At 33.6% G+C, this 22,309-nt stretch overlaps 1 protein-coding gene across 4 annotated transcripts in view; it reads left to right on the top strand.

Annotated features, from left to right (window-relative positions):
- Positions 1–22,309, top strand: part of LOC124789992 (troponin I-like) — a 136,859-nt gene that overhangs the window by 46,495 nt on the left and 68,055 nt on the right. For 3 of the 4 annotated variants that reach the window (XM_047257537.1, XM_047257536.1, XM_047257533.1), the window contains 3 exons: positions 15,978–16,021; positions 18,607–18,748; positions 21,342–21,374. In XM_047257537.1, coding sequence (XP_047113493.1) covers positions 15,978–16,021; positions 18,607–18,748; positions 21,342–21,374 — 219 coding nt within the window. Of the gene's footprint in view, positions 1–5,219; positions 5,321–15,977; positions 16,022–18,606; positions 18,749–21,341; positions 21,375–22,309 lie in introns of all 4 variants that reach the window. The other variant, XM_047257534.1, reaches the window with a different exon arrangement.

Consider the following 22,309-nt stretch of genomic DNA (forward strand, 5'->3'; position numbering starts at 1 on the left):
TCCAAGAGTGTCTACTCTTTTATAATTGTCCAGTATCCATGCATAGTTTACTATTTCTCCTGTTAATGTAGTTCATGTTCCATGGAAGTAAAAGAATGGTCTGGTTTTACTTTCATGCATAAATTATGCATTCATAAACGATATTTCTGAGTGCTCTATTTCCATTTCAATATCACTAGGCTATGGTTTCTTTCTCTATTCACTCCTGCTCACATGCTTTCTAAGTATGAAATTTGGTGAAGCAGTTCTCAATTTCATTATAGTTCATTTGCAAAAGTGAAAATAAGTATTCTGACAAACACATATAAAACAAATCTGATCTTGTATTACAATTTTGTGTCTCTTTACTGCATTGAAAAGTATGTTTCATTGTTGGTGAAATGTTATTATGCACTATAGAAACTTCCACCTAAGTTCTGTTTAATTGTCTGACTATAAACTATTATTAATAACGAAGACCATATTTACTTGTAGAAGTAAAAAAAAGTTTCATTCAAAGTGTGTACACTCTTTTTGGCATTCCACGGCATTAGAAAAGCTTTTTTGTAGAGTTATTAATGTAAACAACATGAAAGTGAAACATTGGGCCTTCTTAGGTACAGAAAGTCTACTGTACTTACCTGTGTAGTTATGAATTCAGTAAAAAGTTATGGACTAGATAAAAAATTATACCATTTAAATTCTGAGCATCAAAGACTGAAAAAACACGCACTGTGAAAACATTAGTTTCCTTCAGATTTTGTATAAGTAGCTATGTCTGGTGGAAGTATGAATAAGTTGCAGTAACATAATGTTTCAAAGTCTAAACTAAGGATTATAATCAGTCATTGAGGCATTTGAAAATTTTAAGTGACATTATTCTGTTGTAACTGCTTTACCTGTAGTTTGATTTCATAATGGATTGTTGACCCATATACTGTGTGCTTGTTTACTTCATAAGTGCATTACTGCAACTGGTGAGTATAGTGATAACCATCCTGTAAAAGACCCTGAAGATTAGAAATGGTAGTTAATATCCAAATGCTGTGTTTCTCCTTATTTTACTGTTGTTTATGACCCTTTGGGTTGCTTGTATATTAATTAATTACAATTTCCATGTTGTTTGAGCAAATATGTAGAATTATAGATCATCTGTTTAACCAAAGTAGTGATTGCCCCCATGATATGCAGTTTGATTCAGAAACAAAAATCCCCTTAGTCATCTATGTGACATCATCCTAGCCCTGACATGTTTACCTGTACTTATTGTGAATAATGCTTTTCTAATGTAGTGAACTGGAATTTTATTTATTTCAGATATATGTGATCATACAAGTGCCTTTAAATTACATGCTTTGGATTTGTGCAGATTTATCCATGTTCCAGTGAACTTTCCCATATTTTGTGTAATATTTGTTACCTGTGTAATTCAGCTATTTAATGGTGTAATACCACCTGTAGATATACATTTTGTATGTATTCCATAGTAGTAAATGTCCTGCTATGTATACTCCACTGCAAAGAGAACCTGCTCTCTCTCTCTTTTACATGTCATGTAAGAGTTACAAACTTGACACATTTGGAAACTCTGTGAAGTATCTAATGACTCAATAAAACCATTCAAATGTTGTTGATGCTGTTGCCTTCATTTACAAATAACAAACAACATTCAAGTTTATACATAGTGAAGCTCTCAAACACTCATTTTATTAAAACAGTAGAGCAGTCACAAGTCACTTCTAATGAAAAGTTATATGACGTGTGCATAAGCTACAATTTTAATTTCTAACAGCCACTGCTCCCCTGCGAGAATGCCTGTGCTAGCATTCATTTTATTGTTGACAATATCTGGCATATCTATTCAACTCTGGTCTCTTTCTTACATGAAATAAATATTTTCATAAATATGATCAAAAGATGATACTTATTGTAGTGCAACATCCAATTTGAGGTTTTTTGTTGAGATCATGTTTCATAAAATTTTAGCAATGCTCACTTGCTCAACTTTTTCTGTTCTTCAGTTTAATGTGAATGACATTAATGTTTTCAATATAATAGAGGGAAACATTCCACGTGGGAAAAATATATCTAAAAACAAAGATGATGCGACTTACTGAACGAAAGCGCTGGCAGGTCGATAGACACACAAACAAACACAAACATACACACAAAATTCTAGCTTTCGCAACAAACGGTTGCTTCGTCAGGAAAGAGGGAAGGAGAGGGAAAGACGAAAGGAAGTGGGTTTTAAGGGAGAGGGTAAGGAGTCATTCCAATCCCGGGAGCGGAAAGACTTACCTTAGGGGGAAAAAAGGACGGGTATACACTCGCACACACACACATATCCATCCACAAATATACAGACACAAGCTTGTGTCTGTATATGTGTGGATGGATATGTGTGTGTGTGTGAGTGTATACCCGTCCTTTTTTCCCCCTAAGGTAAGTCTTTCCGCTCCCGGGATTGGAATGACTCCTTACCCTCTCCCTTAAAACCCACTTCCTTTCGTCTTTCCCTCTCCTTCCCTCTTTCCTGACAAAGCAACCATTTGTTGCGAAAGCTAGAATTTTGTGTGTATGTTGACATTAATGTTTTTATCATTTAGTAATGTAAAAGACAATTTCAGATCATCTCAGTTGTACTGAGTTGGGGCACAAATTAACATAAACATGTAGTTATTTGCATATTTTTACACATTTTTTGTCAGCAGCTTTCCTCAAAACTGATAAGTCATATGAAATGTTATTAGAACACATGGTACCATGTTTCATATTGTAGTCACTGATTAGCATCATTTATTGGCTTAATGTATGTGTAATACACTGAAAATGTCAGCATTTCTTTAAATAAATCTTGTATGCCATTTGCTAGATGTTCAGATGTAACAATGTCCACTGATCCACACTTTTAATGTATGTCATACTTTTCAAAAACTAAAATAACAAAAGAACCGGAAAATTGAGCATTGCTGTTTGGCACTGGATGATGTACCCATGCACCTGTGATTTATAACTTTACAAATGCCATTACACAGGAGACATGCAACTATTCAAGTCTGGCAATAAAGATAAAAAAACTCAAGGCAATACAGCAGCAACAACACGAAGGCAAAAGATAAATGAATGTAAAAGAGAGATCTATTTTTATTCTTCTATTTGTTAAATTATCCTTGTAGATTAGTGCAATGTTCTGTGTCTCCCATCTATAGCATTGACCTAATGTGTATGAGAATCTGAGACTATTGCTTATGGAAAAGAGAATTGTAGATTGTGTTCCTCCTGATGGAAAATTTTTTGGTCAAGATACATTATCTGTTATTGCATGTTCTGGCTATAGAAGAAAAGTTAAATGGCAAAAGAAATTCATGGTTTAAAATTTAAAATAATGTCTTCCATTAGGCAGGCACAGCTAGTACAGGCTACTTGCCAGATGACCCTACTGTACACATTCTGTGGATGCATAAGCCATACGGCACCCCTACCCCCATGCGCTAGATCAGAGCAGTAATTATGGGCCTGCTCTTTGCCATGAGGTCTTGGATGAGCTATCTAAACATACTAAAAGCATAGTCACATTCAGGATGTCTTTTTAAGGAATGGAACTTGCAATGACGTGTCGTTCACTTCAAGGGCAATCAGTTTTGTGTGGTCATGTACTGCCAGTAGCAGCTCCAGCATAACCATGTCAATCACTCGAGAACACCTGGGCACTCTTTTGTGAGTAACATTGGTGCAGAAATATTGAACATTTTCATTAAACATTCATTTGTATGTTGAGAGTGGTGGAGATAAAATTTGCAGAATTACAATGTTAAGAAGACATTTATAATTTCTAGACAAACAGAAAAAGAATCATGAAAGATGATTCTCAGATCTCTAGGGGTTGTATACTCTTGTCTTTGCTGTAAGTAAAATTCTCACTGAAATCAGTTACATTACAAAACATTATGCAATTCTGGTTCCATACGTGATAGTCCAGTAACAGTGGCCCTTCGCTTTGTAGACACCTTATAAATCTGTGTGTGTTTTTGTTTGCTTTTAGCTGAACTCGTGAGCGTTTGCAAAATGTACTACGACAGACTAATGAAACTTGCAAGTGATGCGTACGATCTTGAAATATTTATAAATTTCAAAGATAAGGAGGTAATTCAAGCCCAAAGTTTTTATTCAAAATTAGTTTTCAGCTTATTTCTTCTTCCAGACTCATATTTTATTTTATATTCTTCTGACAAGTTAACGAATTTCCTCTATTTCTGTTTATATATTCATAACTTTTAATTGATTTTCAATACTGCACGATTTATTTTACGTTTGCAAATCTAAAATAAGAAGTTTTTTTAAATTTAGTCACAACTGCAATTAATTTGATAACAAAATGGGTTTTCCTGTAGCATATGAATATGTTACAGAACCTAATTGCACTGTGTGGATAAGAGGTAAAGCTTTGAACATATGCAAGGAAATTACTGATCCTTCCATGCTGTGGAGTTTAATACGTCACAGTAATTGTTACTCTCATTCAGTGTTCTTTACATGAAGGTGAAGTGGAATTTCCATTGTTTTCTTTTAATGTTCAGAGCTTTATCTCCCAGATGTTCAAGCTGTATTTCAGTTACAGAATTCTGATAATTTGAAAATAACAATACATAACAAACATGAAATTGGTAAGTCTGTTTTTTTAATATGATTTGTTTGCTTAATCATAATAAGCTTTTGTTTAAGTGGTCATCATGAGGAAAGATCATATAAAACATGATGAGGCGTACCTCATTTTTATGTGATCGTTCCTTATGCAATACACTTTAACAAGGTCATGTTTCAAGTTTATGTTGACTGCCAGAATACATGGGCAGCTTTAATTATTATTTATTTGTCATTTTTATTTTCTAAAATTTATTTTATTCACTGGAGCATATGTTTCGGTCATACTGTGTAGACCAGTGTCGTTATCAAAGTGTAAAATTTTTAACACAGTATACACATTCTACAATTACATTATTACAAAACACTATATTATACAAAAATATGAAGTCTGGAGTTTTTGGACATACATGAGAGGCTTCTGGCCATGCACACCAATGAGTGTCTGTTTCCTGTTTCCAAAATTATTTACAGAGTCTGAAGAGTATTCTAGGATATATGAAATGTACTTTTCATCCTGTAGCCTCTTAGCTCTCCCACTATAAGCGTCACACAGAAGTAACACCTGTTAAACTGTAATTGCTAATTTGATTTTCTAGCACAACTCAAGGCTATCGTGAAGGAGTATTATGATCGTGTTTATCTGTGCGAAGGTCAGAAATGGGATTTGGAACGTGAAATTCGAAGTAAAGATTATGAGGTATGATGGCAAAGCTTGTACATGTATTTTTAGAAAAGGAATAAAAAGAAATCCCCTTAGAAAATTGGGATGTTGAATACTTCTTGAAGAGTGAAGTGAAACAAAGCCTTAGAAACAGTTTCCTTTTTCATTTGTTGTTGTTGTTATAGTTATTGCTACTGCTGTTACTGTTGTTCCAATCACAGAAGCCGTTTGACCATAATGCATGAATTTTCACATTCTACAGATTCATGCAAATAATTGGACTGATCAGTGAAGCCAAAATCACTTTATAAAGCAGAATTAATTAAATAAGTCAAACATAAAAAGGGTAGGATTAATTAAAATTACATTTGATATTCACTAGAGCACATAGTGTAATCATTGTTAAAAATTGCAGCTGAATGCAGTGTCAAATTATGCCAACAGATTAAGAGCAGTTAGGAGATTCCTTATAGACTGCACATTAATACTAAAGACAACTAACATGCTTAAATAAACACCCAATGAAAAACAAAAATTAATGTTTATTAATCATGTTCACACTTTATATAATGAAACTTGTAAATTCTGTTCTGGTATTATTTGAAAAAGAAGGCATCTGATATGGTTTTGAAGAGTTCTTACATAAGAAAGGCAGGATAAATAGTTAAGACTACATGAATAGCTGACGAATCATGTAGGCTAATTCTTTCTTTTGTTTATCAGTGAATTTGAGGTGCGATTAGAAATATATTCAAATTAATATAGAATTTTGGACATGTATCAAATGTCATTTTTAGGAATTTAAAAAACATCCATTATGATGATAATAAAGTGAGATTAAGAATAGAGTAGAATGGATATTTTTTTAAAGTAAAAGAATGTGAGAAAATATGTATCCCATACTGGTGACAGCAGAAAGGAGAAGTTTTCCAAAGGGTTTGGAACTCATGTGACAGAGCAGTGTGAAAATATTGCTGATATGTAGGGACCACAGGATTGAAGTTTTTTTATTTAGTCTCAGATAATGAAACTTAAGAAAGACAGAATAATTTTGAAGAAAATTTCAGTATAGCTTTCACAAAATAGTAGAAATTACAAGAATGAAACACACAGTATATTTGTAGTTGGCTACCTCATATGTTTTACACACTTTTGTCTTCTGCAAACTAATATGTCAATAAATGACAGTGTTTGTCTGGAAATTAACTAGTATTAAAACTTACCACAGTGATGTTAATAGAAATATGAAAATAAGTTGTGTTACATGGAATTCAATGTAGGCAGCAGTGACCACCAACTTCTTTAAATACCCAAGATGCAATCCACAGCTTCTTGCAAAAATTCATTTAGAACAATTCAAAAAACATCTCGCATCCACTCCTCCATGCAGTTTGCACAATTTTTCCAGTACACGTTTACTTTTACCCAACCCCTGTCCTCTTAAGGTAATCATTGCACCAACAAACATCCTATGAACTTTGCATCCAACGAGACACATTTGGGAGGCGTGCAGTCTTGCAGCACAGTGTGGTTCTTCATTAAAGTTTTCCCAGTCAAATAAGAGGGATTACGCAAACCATTTTCCTTCTGAAGACAAAAACTAGCATTCATGATGTCATGTACCAGATGTTGGCAGATTGCTATAAAGGCTGTCATTTCACACAAGATGCTCATTTTGGAATGGTTTGTTCCTTTTCTACGATTATCTTAGGAGTCTGTTTGGACCTGCAGTGGCTGATGTATCTCTTTATAAAACCAACAAAATAGAGCCCCATTGGACCACAGACTGTTTCCAAACACATGTTGCCCATTCTCATACTAGTTCAACATCAAATACATGAACTCCATGCTGTGAGTTCAATTCGTGTGTGTAAGTTCCTGTGCATTATGGTGTCCTCTCTCATATATAGCATAATGAATCAGGTTATGGGGAAAGGAGGGCAGGGGGACAACAAACTTTGTTTTCTTTGGACCATAATGTCAACATATGGACACATCCCCATGCATTCTTCATTGGTGGCGAACTTGGAAAGGCAGTTTCTGCTGTTTAGGGTATATTGTTGCTGTCTTCTCCTCAGACATGCATGCCTTTTTATTCATGGTACAAAAGGAGAGAAACAAGAATTGACAAATTTTTAAAATCCTGTTTGATAGTCTATATACACACAAAAATTTATTCAGATTTCAGAAATGTTAGATGAACTACAATGCGATTTAATATCCATTTGATTTCCAGACACTTGGTAAATGTACTGCTTCATTCAGTCCAGTTTCTTATGTGTCTATGCCATTTCCTGTTTATTCAAACACATTTCAAGACCTGTTTGAATAGTGAATGACTTCTTTTCAGGCCTCTATAAAAATATGGAATAGCATCTCGTCATCAGAAATCGGCTACGCCAGTGTCCAAAAATATCTGTGTAGTGAGATGCTGTATTTAGCTGTCACACTTAATGCCATGCCAGATAGTATTTATGTAATGTGATGCTGCATTTGGCTGCCACACATAAAAGGACTGAACAATATTCTTTTGCTAATAACTAATTCACATGAAGAATTTTAGTGCAAATATTACTGTAACTTAATTTCCTCTAAATGCACAATTAAAACAGGAAATGAGTAGCTCGGCTAGAAATCAATATTTTCTGCACTAAAGATACAGTTTATTGACACTACGAATACAAAATCATACATTAGTCTCTTTCCAATAAAATATAAAACAGAGAAAATAATCAACTGCAGTCTGGACATAAGCTTATTCTCTTTATTAAAAATCATATGAATGTAGCACTCAAATTATGCTATTAGTGTTTGTATAAAGTTTTCTTTGGTATAATGACACAGTGAATAATAACACTTTTCCAGTGGAGTGACTGCTGTCTTCTTCTTTAGTTATTTCATCTCAATGTCATTAGTTAACTGAAGGAGATTGCTGTAATAATAGCCAAAACACTGAAAATGTTTCATGTTTTTATTTTGTGCTTTATCTAAGAAAACTTTATATATATTTTGACACTAGCCATCAGCTCACACTTCTATGATACTTTGTTTTGGACAAAAAAAGCACCATCAATTTTAATAAATGGGACTCATTAAAATTTCCATAATATATCATTCAGATTATATGAATCATTAAAATTGGCTTCATAAGAAAATGTTATAAATTTCCAATGCATTATTTACTAAATTCCAGAGCTTCTAATTTATATAAAATACAGAAATTCTGTATAACAATGGAAAACTGAGGATCGAATTTTAAAAAATTTGAATTTGGATAGATTGCTATGCACCACATAAAGGAGGGACTGAGTGGCAGAAAGGTCCATTTAAAAGTATACTATTGTATATTATTATGCTATCAAAGTCCTTCATCAGACATGTGTTTCTACATCTGACAAAGGACTTTGACCAACAGCTTAGTAACATCCAACTTTTAAATGTTCCTGTCTGCCACTCAATATATCTTCTATGTGGTGAGTAACAATATTTATGTAGACAATAATTCATATTGTTATTAGAATTTACATTTACTTTTACATCTTAAAAATAATATCTGATAATAAAAATAACATCAGGCTTGTCTTAACACTTTCAGAGAAGCAAATAATACTTTGAACCTTATTATATCACCTATATTACCGAATGAAAAGTTACTACATTGATACAGTCTCCCATGTTCTATTGTTTTCTGCAGATCATCACTTTTTTTTCAATTCCCTTTACATTATTATTCATCCAGGCTGTAGTGATAGTGTTTACATCTATCTGTGGTGCAAAGTCCTGTCAAAATGAGATAATACTAACTATTTGATGTCAAAGCCAGAACATATATATGTCCTTTAAGTTTTTAAATTACATTGATCATTCGAATACCTTTGTTGTTGCTTCTGTATCATTCATAATTTACTGTATAACAATGAAAAGGTGTGATATGGTGAATATTACTTACAGAGGCAACTGTAAAATGGTGGGAGATCTTTATAAACTAGTAACTATGAAGTGGCTAAACAGAGTAACAGTGTTGTATACCAGTTTTGATATAGATGTACAGTGCGTAAGGTGCACAGGCTAATCTGAAGAGCTTCTGTCGTCGCTGACTTACTTAAAGCACTTCCATCTCCATACAGTGCCATAATTAGTGGCCCTTAATTAATTACATGCAGCTACTCTATAACCTTCCTAGGTTTACTACTCACACAAGGGACGAAACGGTATTGAGAAGCCAAAAATTTCTGTTGTTAACACTCATTCCCCTCCCCCCTACTCACTAACATAAACAAAAGCAGCTCTAATAAGCTCACAACAAAAGTGAATACGCTATGCAAATAAAAGTAAAAATCCATACCAGTAGAATCAATCTTAGAATTACTGAGTGACTGTTCAGAGCATACTTAGTATAATATGGAGAGTGTTGAAGAGTTTATGAGCATACTATGGACTGTGTTATGCACCACTAGACCAAGTGCCAAAATGTGATGAGTGAAATAATGGAGCCCAAAGTTTCGATTCCCTTAAAAATGAATTGTTGAGTTTCCCCAATTTTTAGTACCAAAGAAAGGTTATTATTGTTTCACTTAGTAGTGGAACCTCAATGTAATTAAATTATAAACAACATGAAAAAATAAAAAAAATTGTCATTAGCCTACTGACATTCATTGCTGATAATGAGCTTTTGTTATGCTTCAGTAGACTAAAAGAGTTCGCAGTCATTTGGTCTCATTATGCTTAACTGAACAATACAATGGGGTTATTATAACAATGAAGCATTAGTAACCTATGTGCCTTTCATAGCCTGAAACAACTCAATGAGGCCAGTTTATAGCAAGTGAAGCATAAATAAACAGCAAATTATGTCTTGTAAGCTCACCATTGTTGACAAATTTGCTGAAGGTAACAAAACTGCAGTTACTGTATCATGTATTTAACTTTTATTGATTGTTATGAAACAAAAAACAATTTGCAACACCGCAAGTAACATTAAAGACATGTCATGGAAATTCTGTAAAAGCCAAAAGATAGCATTCCTTATATTCAAAATGGAAGTAATTGTTACTAACTGTACATCACAATAGGGTCTACTGTATAAACACAGTAAAATGAAAGATAATGAAACTTATACAAACAAAAAATTACAATTTTTTGTCAATATTTTCATCCTGTTTTGAAGTCATCTTGTCCATTGAAATTGTGCATGTCACCTTCCACATTAGTAGCACTTTGAAAAGACCAACACATCTGTCTTGCATCTTTCGGGATCAAAGGCACAAGGGACTTCGAGTCTTGAAGTTTTTCTTTACAAATCTATTTTCCTCTGACCACAGTAGAATTATGTGTTCACCCAGTTTCAATGGGTAAGAAGAAGGTCTTCCTTTTCTTGAATGCTTATTTGAGCAGCAGTTCCCTGGTCAAAGCCTCTTTTTATAAAATTGCTTAGAGGTTTGTGCTTCCTCATTCCAATTTCTCAAGTTTTCAGCCAGTTTATAATGCATTGCTCTGTGTAAGATTTGCAGGGTTTTTTTCAGCATTTGTGTTCTAACAAATTCTCTCTTTTTGACTCTGTGGACAACCAAAACATTCTTTTCATGACTTATTTTCATGACATTCATAATATCATTGACACTATGCAACCATTGTTGTAGCTTCAGTGCATACTCTATGTCTCCAAAATTACTATCACTGGTAAAAAAGCTTTTTCCTGTGAGAACATAGAGTAAAGTAATCCTTTCTAATGTGGTTTTCCAACAACATTTTAAGTATCAGCACTATTTATGTAAGATTTTGAGCTCCATGTGAGTTCCTTTGCAGTAACATATTGTAACGTGTGGATTCATGATGCCAAACTGAAAATCAAGCATGGTGAAATTGGCACTTGGTCTTTTCCAGTATTTCATGGCAACAGTGACAATGGTGTCTTTTTCCCAAGTAGGTTATGTTGTTTCCCAACAGAATGCAATCACACAATGCAAACCAAAGGAAAGAGGCTTGTTCTAGTGATGCATAGCAAGGTTCATGTGATTAATTGCATAGATTACATAGGAGGAAGGTTGAGACTACTTAAGGACAGAGCATGCTTCACTGCTTTATAGGATAGATTACTGGTTAATGTGTCAGTAAATCAGGTTGATTTTTCATCCCAAAACAGCCATACTCTACATATTCTATTCCATACAGGTTGCTATTCTGGCATGCTGGTCGCTATCTCTCTTTCTGAATGACAAGTTTTCATAAAAATACTGCATTCAGATTAACAGATCTCTTTTTTTCTCATCTTGTGTTTCCATTACCTGCTTCAAGCGTCATTATGTCCAAACAAGGTCTTCACATTTCTCTGAAAATATGCTTTGTAACCTGATTTTTCATTTGGTTTACAATGGTGATTTATCATCAACTGGAATGTACTATGTAAAGTGCTCAACTCTTCGTCACATACATCTCCATCAGTTACAGGACAAAAGTACACGACACACCCTCAGATTTTTGAGTAGTTAGAGGCTTTTAGTGATTAGTTGACAACTGGCAAGTATTCACTGATGAACAAGGTATTAATAGCAAAGAGATGCAGGATTTTGCACCTCAGCATGATAGTCATTTTTAATTTCTTACTCTTTCTAGATTTTTTTTATTATTAAGAAAGTTTGCAATGTGCATAGTTTATTTTTCATGTATGTTATTTTTCACACAAGAGGAGATTAAAGTACTAAATAGAATCATGGAAAGCAATCAAATGCATATCACTTGTATCGTAAAACTACCTGTCAGAACAGCATGTATTTTGTTGATTTACTGTCAACAAAAATCATATACCCCCCCCCCCCCTTTCATTATGCTGTATTTTGCTTACAACCAGCAGTGTATATAAAGTACAGATACCTTTCTGATTTTTCTGTTCTAAACATGTGTTCATAGTATGCACTCTGTGGATATACACATATCAAAAAAAGGTTTTGCATCATCCTGGTTCCCAGAACTCCTGAAGATAAACATTTACTGTGGATATTGTATCCCAGACACAGTCCCTTTGACTGTTCACAGACATCACTAAACCCACCCAAAGACGTAAACAACTATGCATGAGCAGCGCCCATTAGATGGAGGGGGTCTGACAGCCGATCAGTTCCACTCATTCCACCAGGAAGGAGGCACATGGCTCATGTTGTCTGTAGTTCAACCATGCCTAGACGGTCAATACTGCATTTTGACCATTTCGTCATTGTTGCTCTGTGTCAGGAAGGGCTCTCAACAAGGGAAATGTCCAGGCATCTCGGAGTAAACCACAGCAATGTTTTTTGACCATGGAGGAGATACAGAGAGACAGGAGCTGTTGATGACATGCCTGGCTCAGGCTGCCCAAGGGCTACTACTGCAGTGGATGACCACTACCTACAGTTATGGCTTGGATGAACCCTGACAGCAATGCCACCATGTTGGATAATGCTTTTCATGCAGCCACAGGACATCATGTTAAGACTCAAACTGTGTGCAATAGGCTGCATGATGCACACCTTCAATCCCAATGTCCATGGCGAGATCCATCTTTGCAACCACAATACCATGCAGTGCAGTACAGATGGGCCCAACCACATGCCAAATGGACCACTCAGGATTGGCATCATGATATCTTCACTGATGAGTGATATGCCTTCAACCAGACAATTGTTGGAGACATGTTTGGAGGCAACCCAGTCAGGCTGAACACTTTAGACACACTGTCCAGTGAGTGCAGCAAGGTAGAGTTCCCTGATGTTTTAGGGTGGCAGTATGTGGGACCAATGTACTGTGGAAGGCAATGTAATGGCTGTACGATATGTGAAAGCCATCCTCCGACCAATAGTGCAACCATATCAGCAGTATATTGGCAAGGCATTCATCTTGTTGACAATATGCCATGACGAATACAGGCATGCATCAATGCAAGAGGTTGTGCTACTGGGCGTTAGAGGTACTGCTGTGCACAGCAATCTGGACCACCACAACTGAAGGTCTTGCTGTATGGTGTTACAACATGCAATGTGTTGACTTCATGAGCAATAAAAAGGGCAAAAATGATGTTAATGTTGATCTTTATTCCTGTTTTCTGTACAGGTTTTGGATCCCTCAGAACAGAGGTGATGCAAAAGAATTTTTCTTTTTTATATGTGTATGAATTGTTGTTGCACTGCTCAGAAATGTATTCAAAAATGTACAGTTTAAGCCAAAACAGAAAGGGATGTATATATGATGCAACAATATGAAAAGTAAAAGAAGGTTTTTCAGATAGTGCAAATATCACTCCAAACTTTTTTCCAACAGATATATGTGATTCAAAAGAAGAGTTAGATGACTATACGAGATATTGTTTTTAATTTTTCTTCTCTCTGTCTATCTCTTTGTCTTAATGAAGGATCTGATGTAAATAACCAAATATATAGGCTCAACATCATAATTTTTGATTTCAGTAGTTCATCTTTTCACTCTGTTTAAGAGTATAAAATCTTGGTCACAGTACCCTCCTCCTTCCTGTTTCTCAGTTCTTCAGTTACAACTGTAAGACAATCAGAATTTTATGAGAATGGCTTTCCATGATAGCTATCAGTGTGCTTCACTTCTTAGATTTTTTTACTGGCATTTGTCAGTCGAAAACTCCAGGCAGACAAAAACAAAAATTGCCTGCAGTGGAACATAAGTAAAGTATTTAGCTCAGTTTTCAAAAATTACCAGTATTTCAACCAATTTTGAGTGCAGTTTGGTATTGTAAAACATCATATTAGTTAATATAAATTTCAGATGTTAACATCAAAGCAGAGGTTTCACAACTACTTGAGTTTTTTCACGTATAAACACACATGTCAAGTCTAGGAAACTATGCACATTGTAGACTTGCAGAAAATCTTTGAACAGCAGTAACAAGTTTTATGTTTTCTGAAAGATATGCAACATATGGTGAAAGCTGAACATGACCAGAAAAAATGATTTTGGTTCCACGTTAGAAAGGCTACAGACCTAATCTGCGTAGAAAGTGTGATTTACTTTTACAATGTGACCTGTAAAATGCAAATACATATTATACAAGCTGCAGTTCTAATCTGTACAGGTTAGTGTGATTTTCAACCTTCTTCAACAAGTATTTGGGTAGAAAATATGGGGTTGTGCTCTCTGCCAAAGACCTACACAAATCTTAAAGTGAAGTTTTATTGACTTTAACAGAAAAGGATAACAAACATGGAATTACAAAATTCTTGTTATGGCCTAGATTGAAATAGAGGTCCATATTTATTGCATAGAAAATGCCCAGTTACATCTTGGCCAGCCATCAACTTTCCCTTAAGGAGCGGAACCTGCTTCATGCATCAATAATTGGTAGATGATGTCATAGATCTAGCAGGACTGAAAGTGTGTTGCTCAATATAAACAAACCTACCTGTAATAGGACAACATAGCCACAAACATGGTGAGAAAACAGCTACAAACCTGTCAAAGTATATTATAAGATGTCGTTGAAAATCACAGTAACTGAAAGAAATGTATTTTAGCTATAATATAGAACTGTTAACAAGGTCCTAATGGTTTTATCTCTAACTTTAACTGCTGATAATTACAGAGATATAGATAGTGTATCTGTTATGAGGTGTCAGCTTCTGCACTTTAGCAGCAGATGAAATAATGAATATTCAACACACATTGTGCATTATACTCAGTGGGCATGATGAATCAATTGTCACTTCGCCTATGAAGGAAAGGGCTAAGTATTTATTATTTTACCATACTCAGTTATTTACACTCAGTCCTCTTATGTAAATGATTCTGTTAGCCGAAAGATGTCATGGTAAATGCGGAGATATGAAACTTCGCAAACAATATTTGGATTTTTGTCTATTTTTATCTTACTTGAATTTTTATATTAAACTTGTTTAATACTCTACATTGTTAGGCATTTGAAGTTTATATTTGCATTTATGATCATTCCTGATGTTTTCTGACCTCAGTGGCTATTAGTGAAATTTTTGATTGAATTTCGAAATCTACTGTAAGAACATACTTTGTTTTATTTTACATAGCAGTGAAATTTTCAGTTAAGATACCACAGAATATATTATAAAGTGAGATACTGGAAAGAAAATGAAATATAAAAATATAACAGAATAGAAATGTTAATGTTGCTGCGCATTTCAAAATAACGCAATTTGCAACATGTAGCTTGCTTTCTTGTACAATTATTAACACCTGCAATATGCTTTAGTTGACTATAAACAAGTGCACAATTATTTTTTAAAAGTCAAATGTCTTATCTGCTTATATTCTTTCCATGAATCTGTGTCTCACAATCTCTTATACAGACTATTAATATTTGTTTCCATTCTTATTGTTTATGTTACATACAACTTGCATGAGTATGTATAACTACACACATGCTTGCATGCACAGCTTCTTCTGCATGATGATTTTATAAATGTATTTCTTGTAAATTTTGTTTGTACTTATGAAATCAGATAAATCAAAAACAATAATTCTTTGGAAATTTTATTAAAATATATATATTTTTTCTCAGATTATGAAAAATATGTAGAGTCATATTTATCAAAATTACAAAAATACAGTAACTATAGATGGATTAAATTAGAATTGCTCAATATTCAGTATCAACATTTAGACAGAATAAAAATATACATTTACCAAATTATTTGCTTAATAATAAGTTTTATGCACTTTTTGACAGATTTCCGATCTGAACAGCCAAGTAAATGATCTCCGAGGAAAATTGTAAGTATAACTGAAGATGTATTACAAAGACCTTATTTATTAGTATTTATAGTATTGAATACTGACATGCAATACTAATAATTTGATAATTTGTTTCAAATAAATCCTTACACAAAGTCATCGTAGCATGATGTAGAGACATTACTAGCTGGAGAATTTAAGCTTATGTCACAGTAAGATTCTGATTTTCAAGATTCCCAGATCAGTACAGTGATTGAGAGATTGTTACACATTATTCGTATTGTAAAATATCAGTTTTGCAATTTTTGACACTGTCTATCCAGTGGTAGTTGGTGAATGACATAGACTTGATAATACATGGTAGTAATAAATGGTACATAGTATTAATATTTGTCATTAAAATCTGTATGTTTTACACATTAGTGCCAAAGCTTTTGAGAAAGAAATAATTAGATTTGTCACTGCACTTAAAATTCAGTTATTTGTGGCTGTATATCATCATCATTAACAATTCTCCTTCACATTCTTCTTTCTTATTGAATTTTATTCATTTATTACATTTTTGCTTAAATTTTAGTACTTACTTAACATCTTTGAATTGATACACAGAACATCTATTGTAGTATATCTTTCATGTATTTCTCTTAGACTACACTCATGGAAATACCTTCCAATATCATTATTGATCTCTTAGAGCTGGTGAGAGACTGTCACCCATACCTAATGAAAAAATTTTGTTCATGATTTAGAACACAGCCATAAGATGTGAAATTTGGAGCTTTAACATTACTAATGTGTTCTACTACAACATTCTCTGATGGTTAGACAGGATTGGCAAAAAAAGGCAACATTCCATAGACCATTTATCCCTTAGTAGTGAAAGCATTATGTTCCTCTTTTTATCAAAACAGAATTATTATCAGAGTGAAAGCATCACTGCATTTTCAGTGATTTCTGAAAGACATACATCAAATATCTTCCTTGCCTGTTCTGATTCTCACTTTATTTGTCCCTCTAATGATTTTTCCTCTAGGATCACCATGGTACCATTGCAGTAACATAAGACTTTGAGCAACAAACTTGCCTGTCATTTACTATTTTTTTATTGGTTGTTTACTGGAATTAGCCTGACATTAGTTAAAACAGAGCATTTTGTCTAATCCTAACTAGACATAATGCTTTTCTCCACCTGGAGCATTAATATCAGAATCAATAACACAATTTTTGGAGAAAAAACCAATTTTTTGTTATTCAGTCACCTACTGATTTTTTTTAAATGAAAGAAATAGTTCTCATTGCATTCATTTTTCTTAGTACTCAGATTTAAGCCTGGCACAAGCTACAAATCTGTCAGTATCTTCTTTGTTACACATTTTTCACACTTTCCTCATTCCAAGCTATCTCTCAGAAAATATACATCTCACTTCAGAGATGTTATGTTCTCAGTGCAATGTTGCCAGAACCATAGCAATAAATATCAATTTATCATTTTGCTATTACATTTTTCCTGCCACTTTAGTACTTCCTTTCAGTGAATCCAATCAGTATGTCTCTTAACAGTACTGGTGCTTTAATATCATGTTAAGCAGTTACCCTGTTTATTATGATCACATATATACATTTTAAAGAAATCTGTTTTAATGCTGAATGTAGGGTTCAGTGTGGTCTTTATACTGTAGTCAAAAGATCTTTTGTGTCTAGCAGCTTTTTAAAGACAAGTAATTGTGGATCAGAAATTTTAATGAACAGTAATCTATATCTTACTGTTTCATCATAAAATAACAGTAATCAGATATCTTACTATCTTATCCTAGATTCAAAAACGAAAAAATGCCTGTGTTAATAGCATGATATACAACAATAATCATTGTAAATAGGTCTGGCCTCTATTGTAACAGTATGTCTGGCATCCATTACCACTGTACTCTCATAAATATTAGTCTAACAACAGTAGATGAATATCAGAACTGGAAAAGACGTTCTTTCTTCAAATGAATGGCTTTTTAACTAATTGTAGTAAGTTAATGTATAGTCAACAATTAATACATTCTGTAGAAATAGTTCCTTTGTTACTCTATACCAGTGGTTGTTTTAATCAAAAACTTATCCATACTGAAAAATTATCACATTACCTGGACAATGATTACATTTACATAACTAAAAAATCAGGCTCAAACTATGCCACAACTGGACTGTGTTGCATCTGCGAGTCTGAATGGAGAAGACAATCTGTACACATGCTAGACAGAGACTCTTGTATGCCACTGATTTATATAGTAATCCCCTCACAGTGTTGGCAACTTGCATGTCATTGTACCACGGGACTTACTACATTACATGAAGTGCCGTAAATAAACAAAAGGTTATGGACGACTTCTCTAGACCATGACTTGGTCCACTTTCCTAAAGGTTCAAATTCACAGTTGGATCCACAGCGCAGATAAAAATGAATGAATAAATCACTATATAAGTAACTTATGTTCTGAAAAGTAACTGTCAGTGATATTAAAATCTTAGACAATTGCTAGCTTAGTCTGACTTCTCTGTAACCCTGTAGTTTTTTCTATATGATTTACACAGAAATAATGTAAGTCATTACTGATTACTAATCTCTTACAATGCAGCATGAAGCCAACACTCAAGAAGGTGTCTAAATATGAAAACAAGTTTGCCAAGCTGCAGAAGAAGGCTGCAGAATTCAACTTCAGAAACCAGCTCAAAGTTGTCAAAAAGAAAGAATTCACCCTTGAGGAAGAGGACAAGGAGGTAACAAAGATATCGCAATTCATTATGTAATGGCATTTTATACATATACATTATTTTCCAGGATATCTGATTCTTTCTTATTCCTCTGAATTTTTTCAACAGTTTCAATCTCTTCTATTTCTCTTTAAATGAAACTGCATCATACGTAAGATACTGATAGAGAATTTAAGCTTTCTCAAAGTCACAAAAGTAAAAGTAATTATTAAAAATAGCAGGTTACTTGATAACCTTACATTTCAATTATTTTCTTGCATTCACAGCCCAAGAAATCCGAGAAGGCAGAGTGGCAGACGAAGAAATAAGTTTAGGGATATATACAAATAACACATTTCATATCCTCATTCAGTGACATCCAGTAAATGTAATATATGTTTTGTGATGTTCCCAAATATGAACAACTGTATCTGAGATAAACTCTAAAGCTGATTCTTTTTGAAGTTTTGTACATAAGTTCACTTAAAGCTCAGAACATTGGGACCTTTGTTATCTAAAGATTTTTAAATGCAATAAATTGTTATAGAAATTTTAAGCATTTCTGCTTCAAAATAACTACTACCCTGAATTTTAAAATAATGGACTTTTTACACATATGCCATGATAAATTCTTTTTTACACTTTGCAATGTTTTTTGGTAATATTTTTTTCCTTTGTGTAGTTGATGACATGTTTCCAGGAATGGTGTACTTAACTGTCAACTGTGGTTTTTGCCATCATCACAAGTTTTGATATTTTGTCCTTTTATTATTGTGAAGAAGATTTTCAAAACATTTTTGTGTTAATTTTTTTCTGTACTTGTGATGTCCTGTGAGTTTTTTCTGGTGAAACGTCTGCCTGTATCTCTTTTTTCCAAATTTTGTGTTGTAGCTCATCCATCTTAGTGAAAAAATGTTCAGTAGTTCGTAGTTTTAACATACTGAATGCATTTTAATACGTATTTTTGAGCACTAAATTTTGATTTTCAATTTTTGTGGGATCAAATTCACTTTTATTTTGGTCCTAACATATACTTCCATATTGCACATGCTCCTCTCAGTACAATAGGAAATAACTCCCCAGCATACAGCCTTTTATTCATTACAATACTTAGGAACACTTCTGATTTTCTACCAATTCACAAAAGGACCTGCAGTTATAACCATTAAAGGAGGTGAGAAAATGGCTTGGCATGTGACAGTGTCTCTCTCATACATTAATCTTGAGAAAATAAATATTTTCAAAGTGTGATTTTATTGAGGGTTACACAAATTATTATTAAGTGTGAGTTTGTTATTACTTTAAGAACAGCATTATTAATTATTTAACTGCTTCTTTAACAGATTGGAGAAACTTTTATTAACAACAGTTAAATCTTTAGTGGAAGCTTACTGCCAGAGAGTAAAGCAAAAATAAAAATCTTAACATGCTACTTGCTGGTAAATAAAATGTAACATTTACGCAGAATCTCTCCAGAGTATTGATAACCTATAAAATATATCTTTCTATCTCTTAATTTCCCTCTATGAGCCCCTACAAACAGCTGTTGAATCATCATCAACATAGTCCACAATAAATTATATCATCTCCCGATTCTTAATCAGAATATTTTAAATAGTTGTTAATATCACTTCCCCCTAAAAACATTTCTATGAAGCCAGTTTCAACTCATTCACTTTGAACTGTCTATGATTACTGTAACTCGAAGATCCAAGTTAACTATAGAACATTTCTGTTTTACATTTAAGAGCTTCAGATAATAAATTAATTTGTAGAAACACACAATACTCATACAATAATGTCACAAAATTTTTGTAGTCCTTGAATCAGAAGAACAGTTAATACTGCTTTTGGTTTGAGCTATTTTATGGTGGTTACTTTACCCCGAAAACCTGCCATCAAATTGTTTTTCATGCAACAAAGGAGTATGAGAATTGCAAATAGCTAGTTGCCAATTCTTGTTACACTCAATGTTTACCTTAAATGTGCATGTATATTTTCTTTATAAACAACCCAGATATTAACTTGTTGTGTGAGTTGATTCATAGTATGATCGGGTTATATGCTGTTTCACATTAACTAGAATCAAAAAGTGCCAGTTAATAACCAGTTTTAAAAATTATTTTCCCTCTTCCAGTAGCAAAAAACAAGCTCATCCTTTGTTTTTATGTGTGCCTATAATAGAGGAATTACAGAGGGGAGGATATAAACACATATAACGACCCCATAGGTAACTGTCTGAGTGCCTAACAGCATGGGAAAAGATGGTTGTCTAACTCTTTATAATCATACAATGTGCTTCTGTGTACTGCTGTCCAGTTTTCTGTATACATGTGAATAACCCTCTAAAGTCATCTACAAATTTGTTTTTTAAACTCAGAAAATATCCTGCATTTTAAGACTTTTATTACTCTTTTTTTTAACAGAAAATGTATATTTTTATTTAAAGGTGCTTGTGATAATAATATTAGACATTTTCAGTGACGCTGAGAGATTCTTACTGTGTTGCAATGTAATGGTCTGTAAGTCAGTAAGATTAAGTAAATGTTATATGTCATACTATCTGATCCTCAAAGTTGAGATGCATATTGTAATATTTATTTTCTTTCATTTTTTGCAGAAAAAACCAGATTGGTCCAAAAAGGGAGACAAGGTAAAGGAAGAAGAGGTGGAAGCTTAAACTTACGTTTCTTACTCATGCTTCAAGTTGTGTGTCCCCACATATGGCACAGTTGCTTCATACTTCCTAAAAAGGGTTTAATAGCTGAAAGGTCTTAAGCATTTCAACTTCTATTAATTTTGTATGAAGTATCTTGTGTTAAAAAGGTACACCAGTTCATCATACCAAATGTAATATACATTGCTCAGCATGAATTTGTTATGTCATAGTGAAGTGCTTTGATGGTGTAATTTTCATAACAGAGAAGACAATATTGATTTTCATACGGAATCCATTGAAAATTCAAAATTGATTGTGCATGAGTGTAAAGTCGTCCATAATAGATATTGTAGACAAAGGGAGGGTTTCTACAATATTTGTGATGTAACAAGAAAGACTGCAAGAGTGTTCATAGCATCTTGTGTGTCTCCCTGTTGTCCAATTAGACAACCTTCCAGATTACATAGCAAGAGAACTACATATGTGTGTAAACATCAGTGAAAATTTATGTATATGTACCACGTATTCCTTTGTGTTATGTAACAATACTGTGTACCATATGTGATTATAGATTGATGTACAATCCATAATAAGTGTAATTAAACAAGAACTGTTTACCTTCCCATTTATTTCCTTCTTGTGGATAACTCCTTTCCAGAAAATAGTATATGTAATGTTGTTCATTTGATAATGATTAGAAATAGAGAAATGCAATATGTACATATTCATGTATGTGCACCCCCTTCCTTTCAAACGCATGCACACATATGCACACTACTGTGAAAACTGATCCAACTATCCCATTTGAGCATATGTCTGTCTGTGTGATTCTCTGGTGATGCCTTTGTTTTAAAGCATATTTATGACTCACAGTGGAAATCGCACTTGCACTCATGCAGAAACTCTTATTTTTATAGGACATGATCCAA

Source organism: Schistocerca piceifrons, chromosome 3 (genome assembly GCF_021461385.2).
Source record: "Schistocerca piceifrons isolate TAMUIC-IGC-003096 chromosome 3, iqSchPice1.1, whole genome shotgun sequence".
Taxonomy (NCBI): domain Eukaryota; kingdom Metazoa; phylum Arthropoda; class Insecta; order Orthoptera; family Acrididae; genus Schistocerca; species Schistocerca piceifrons.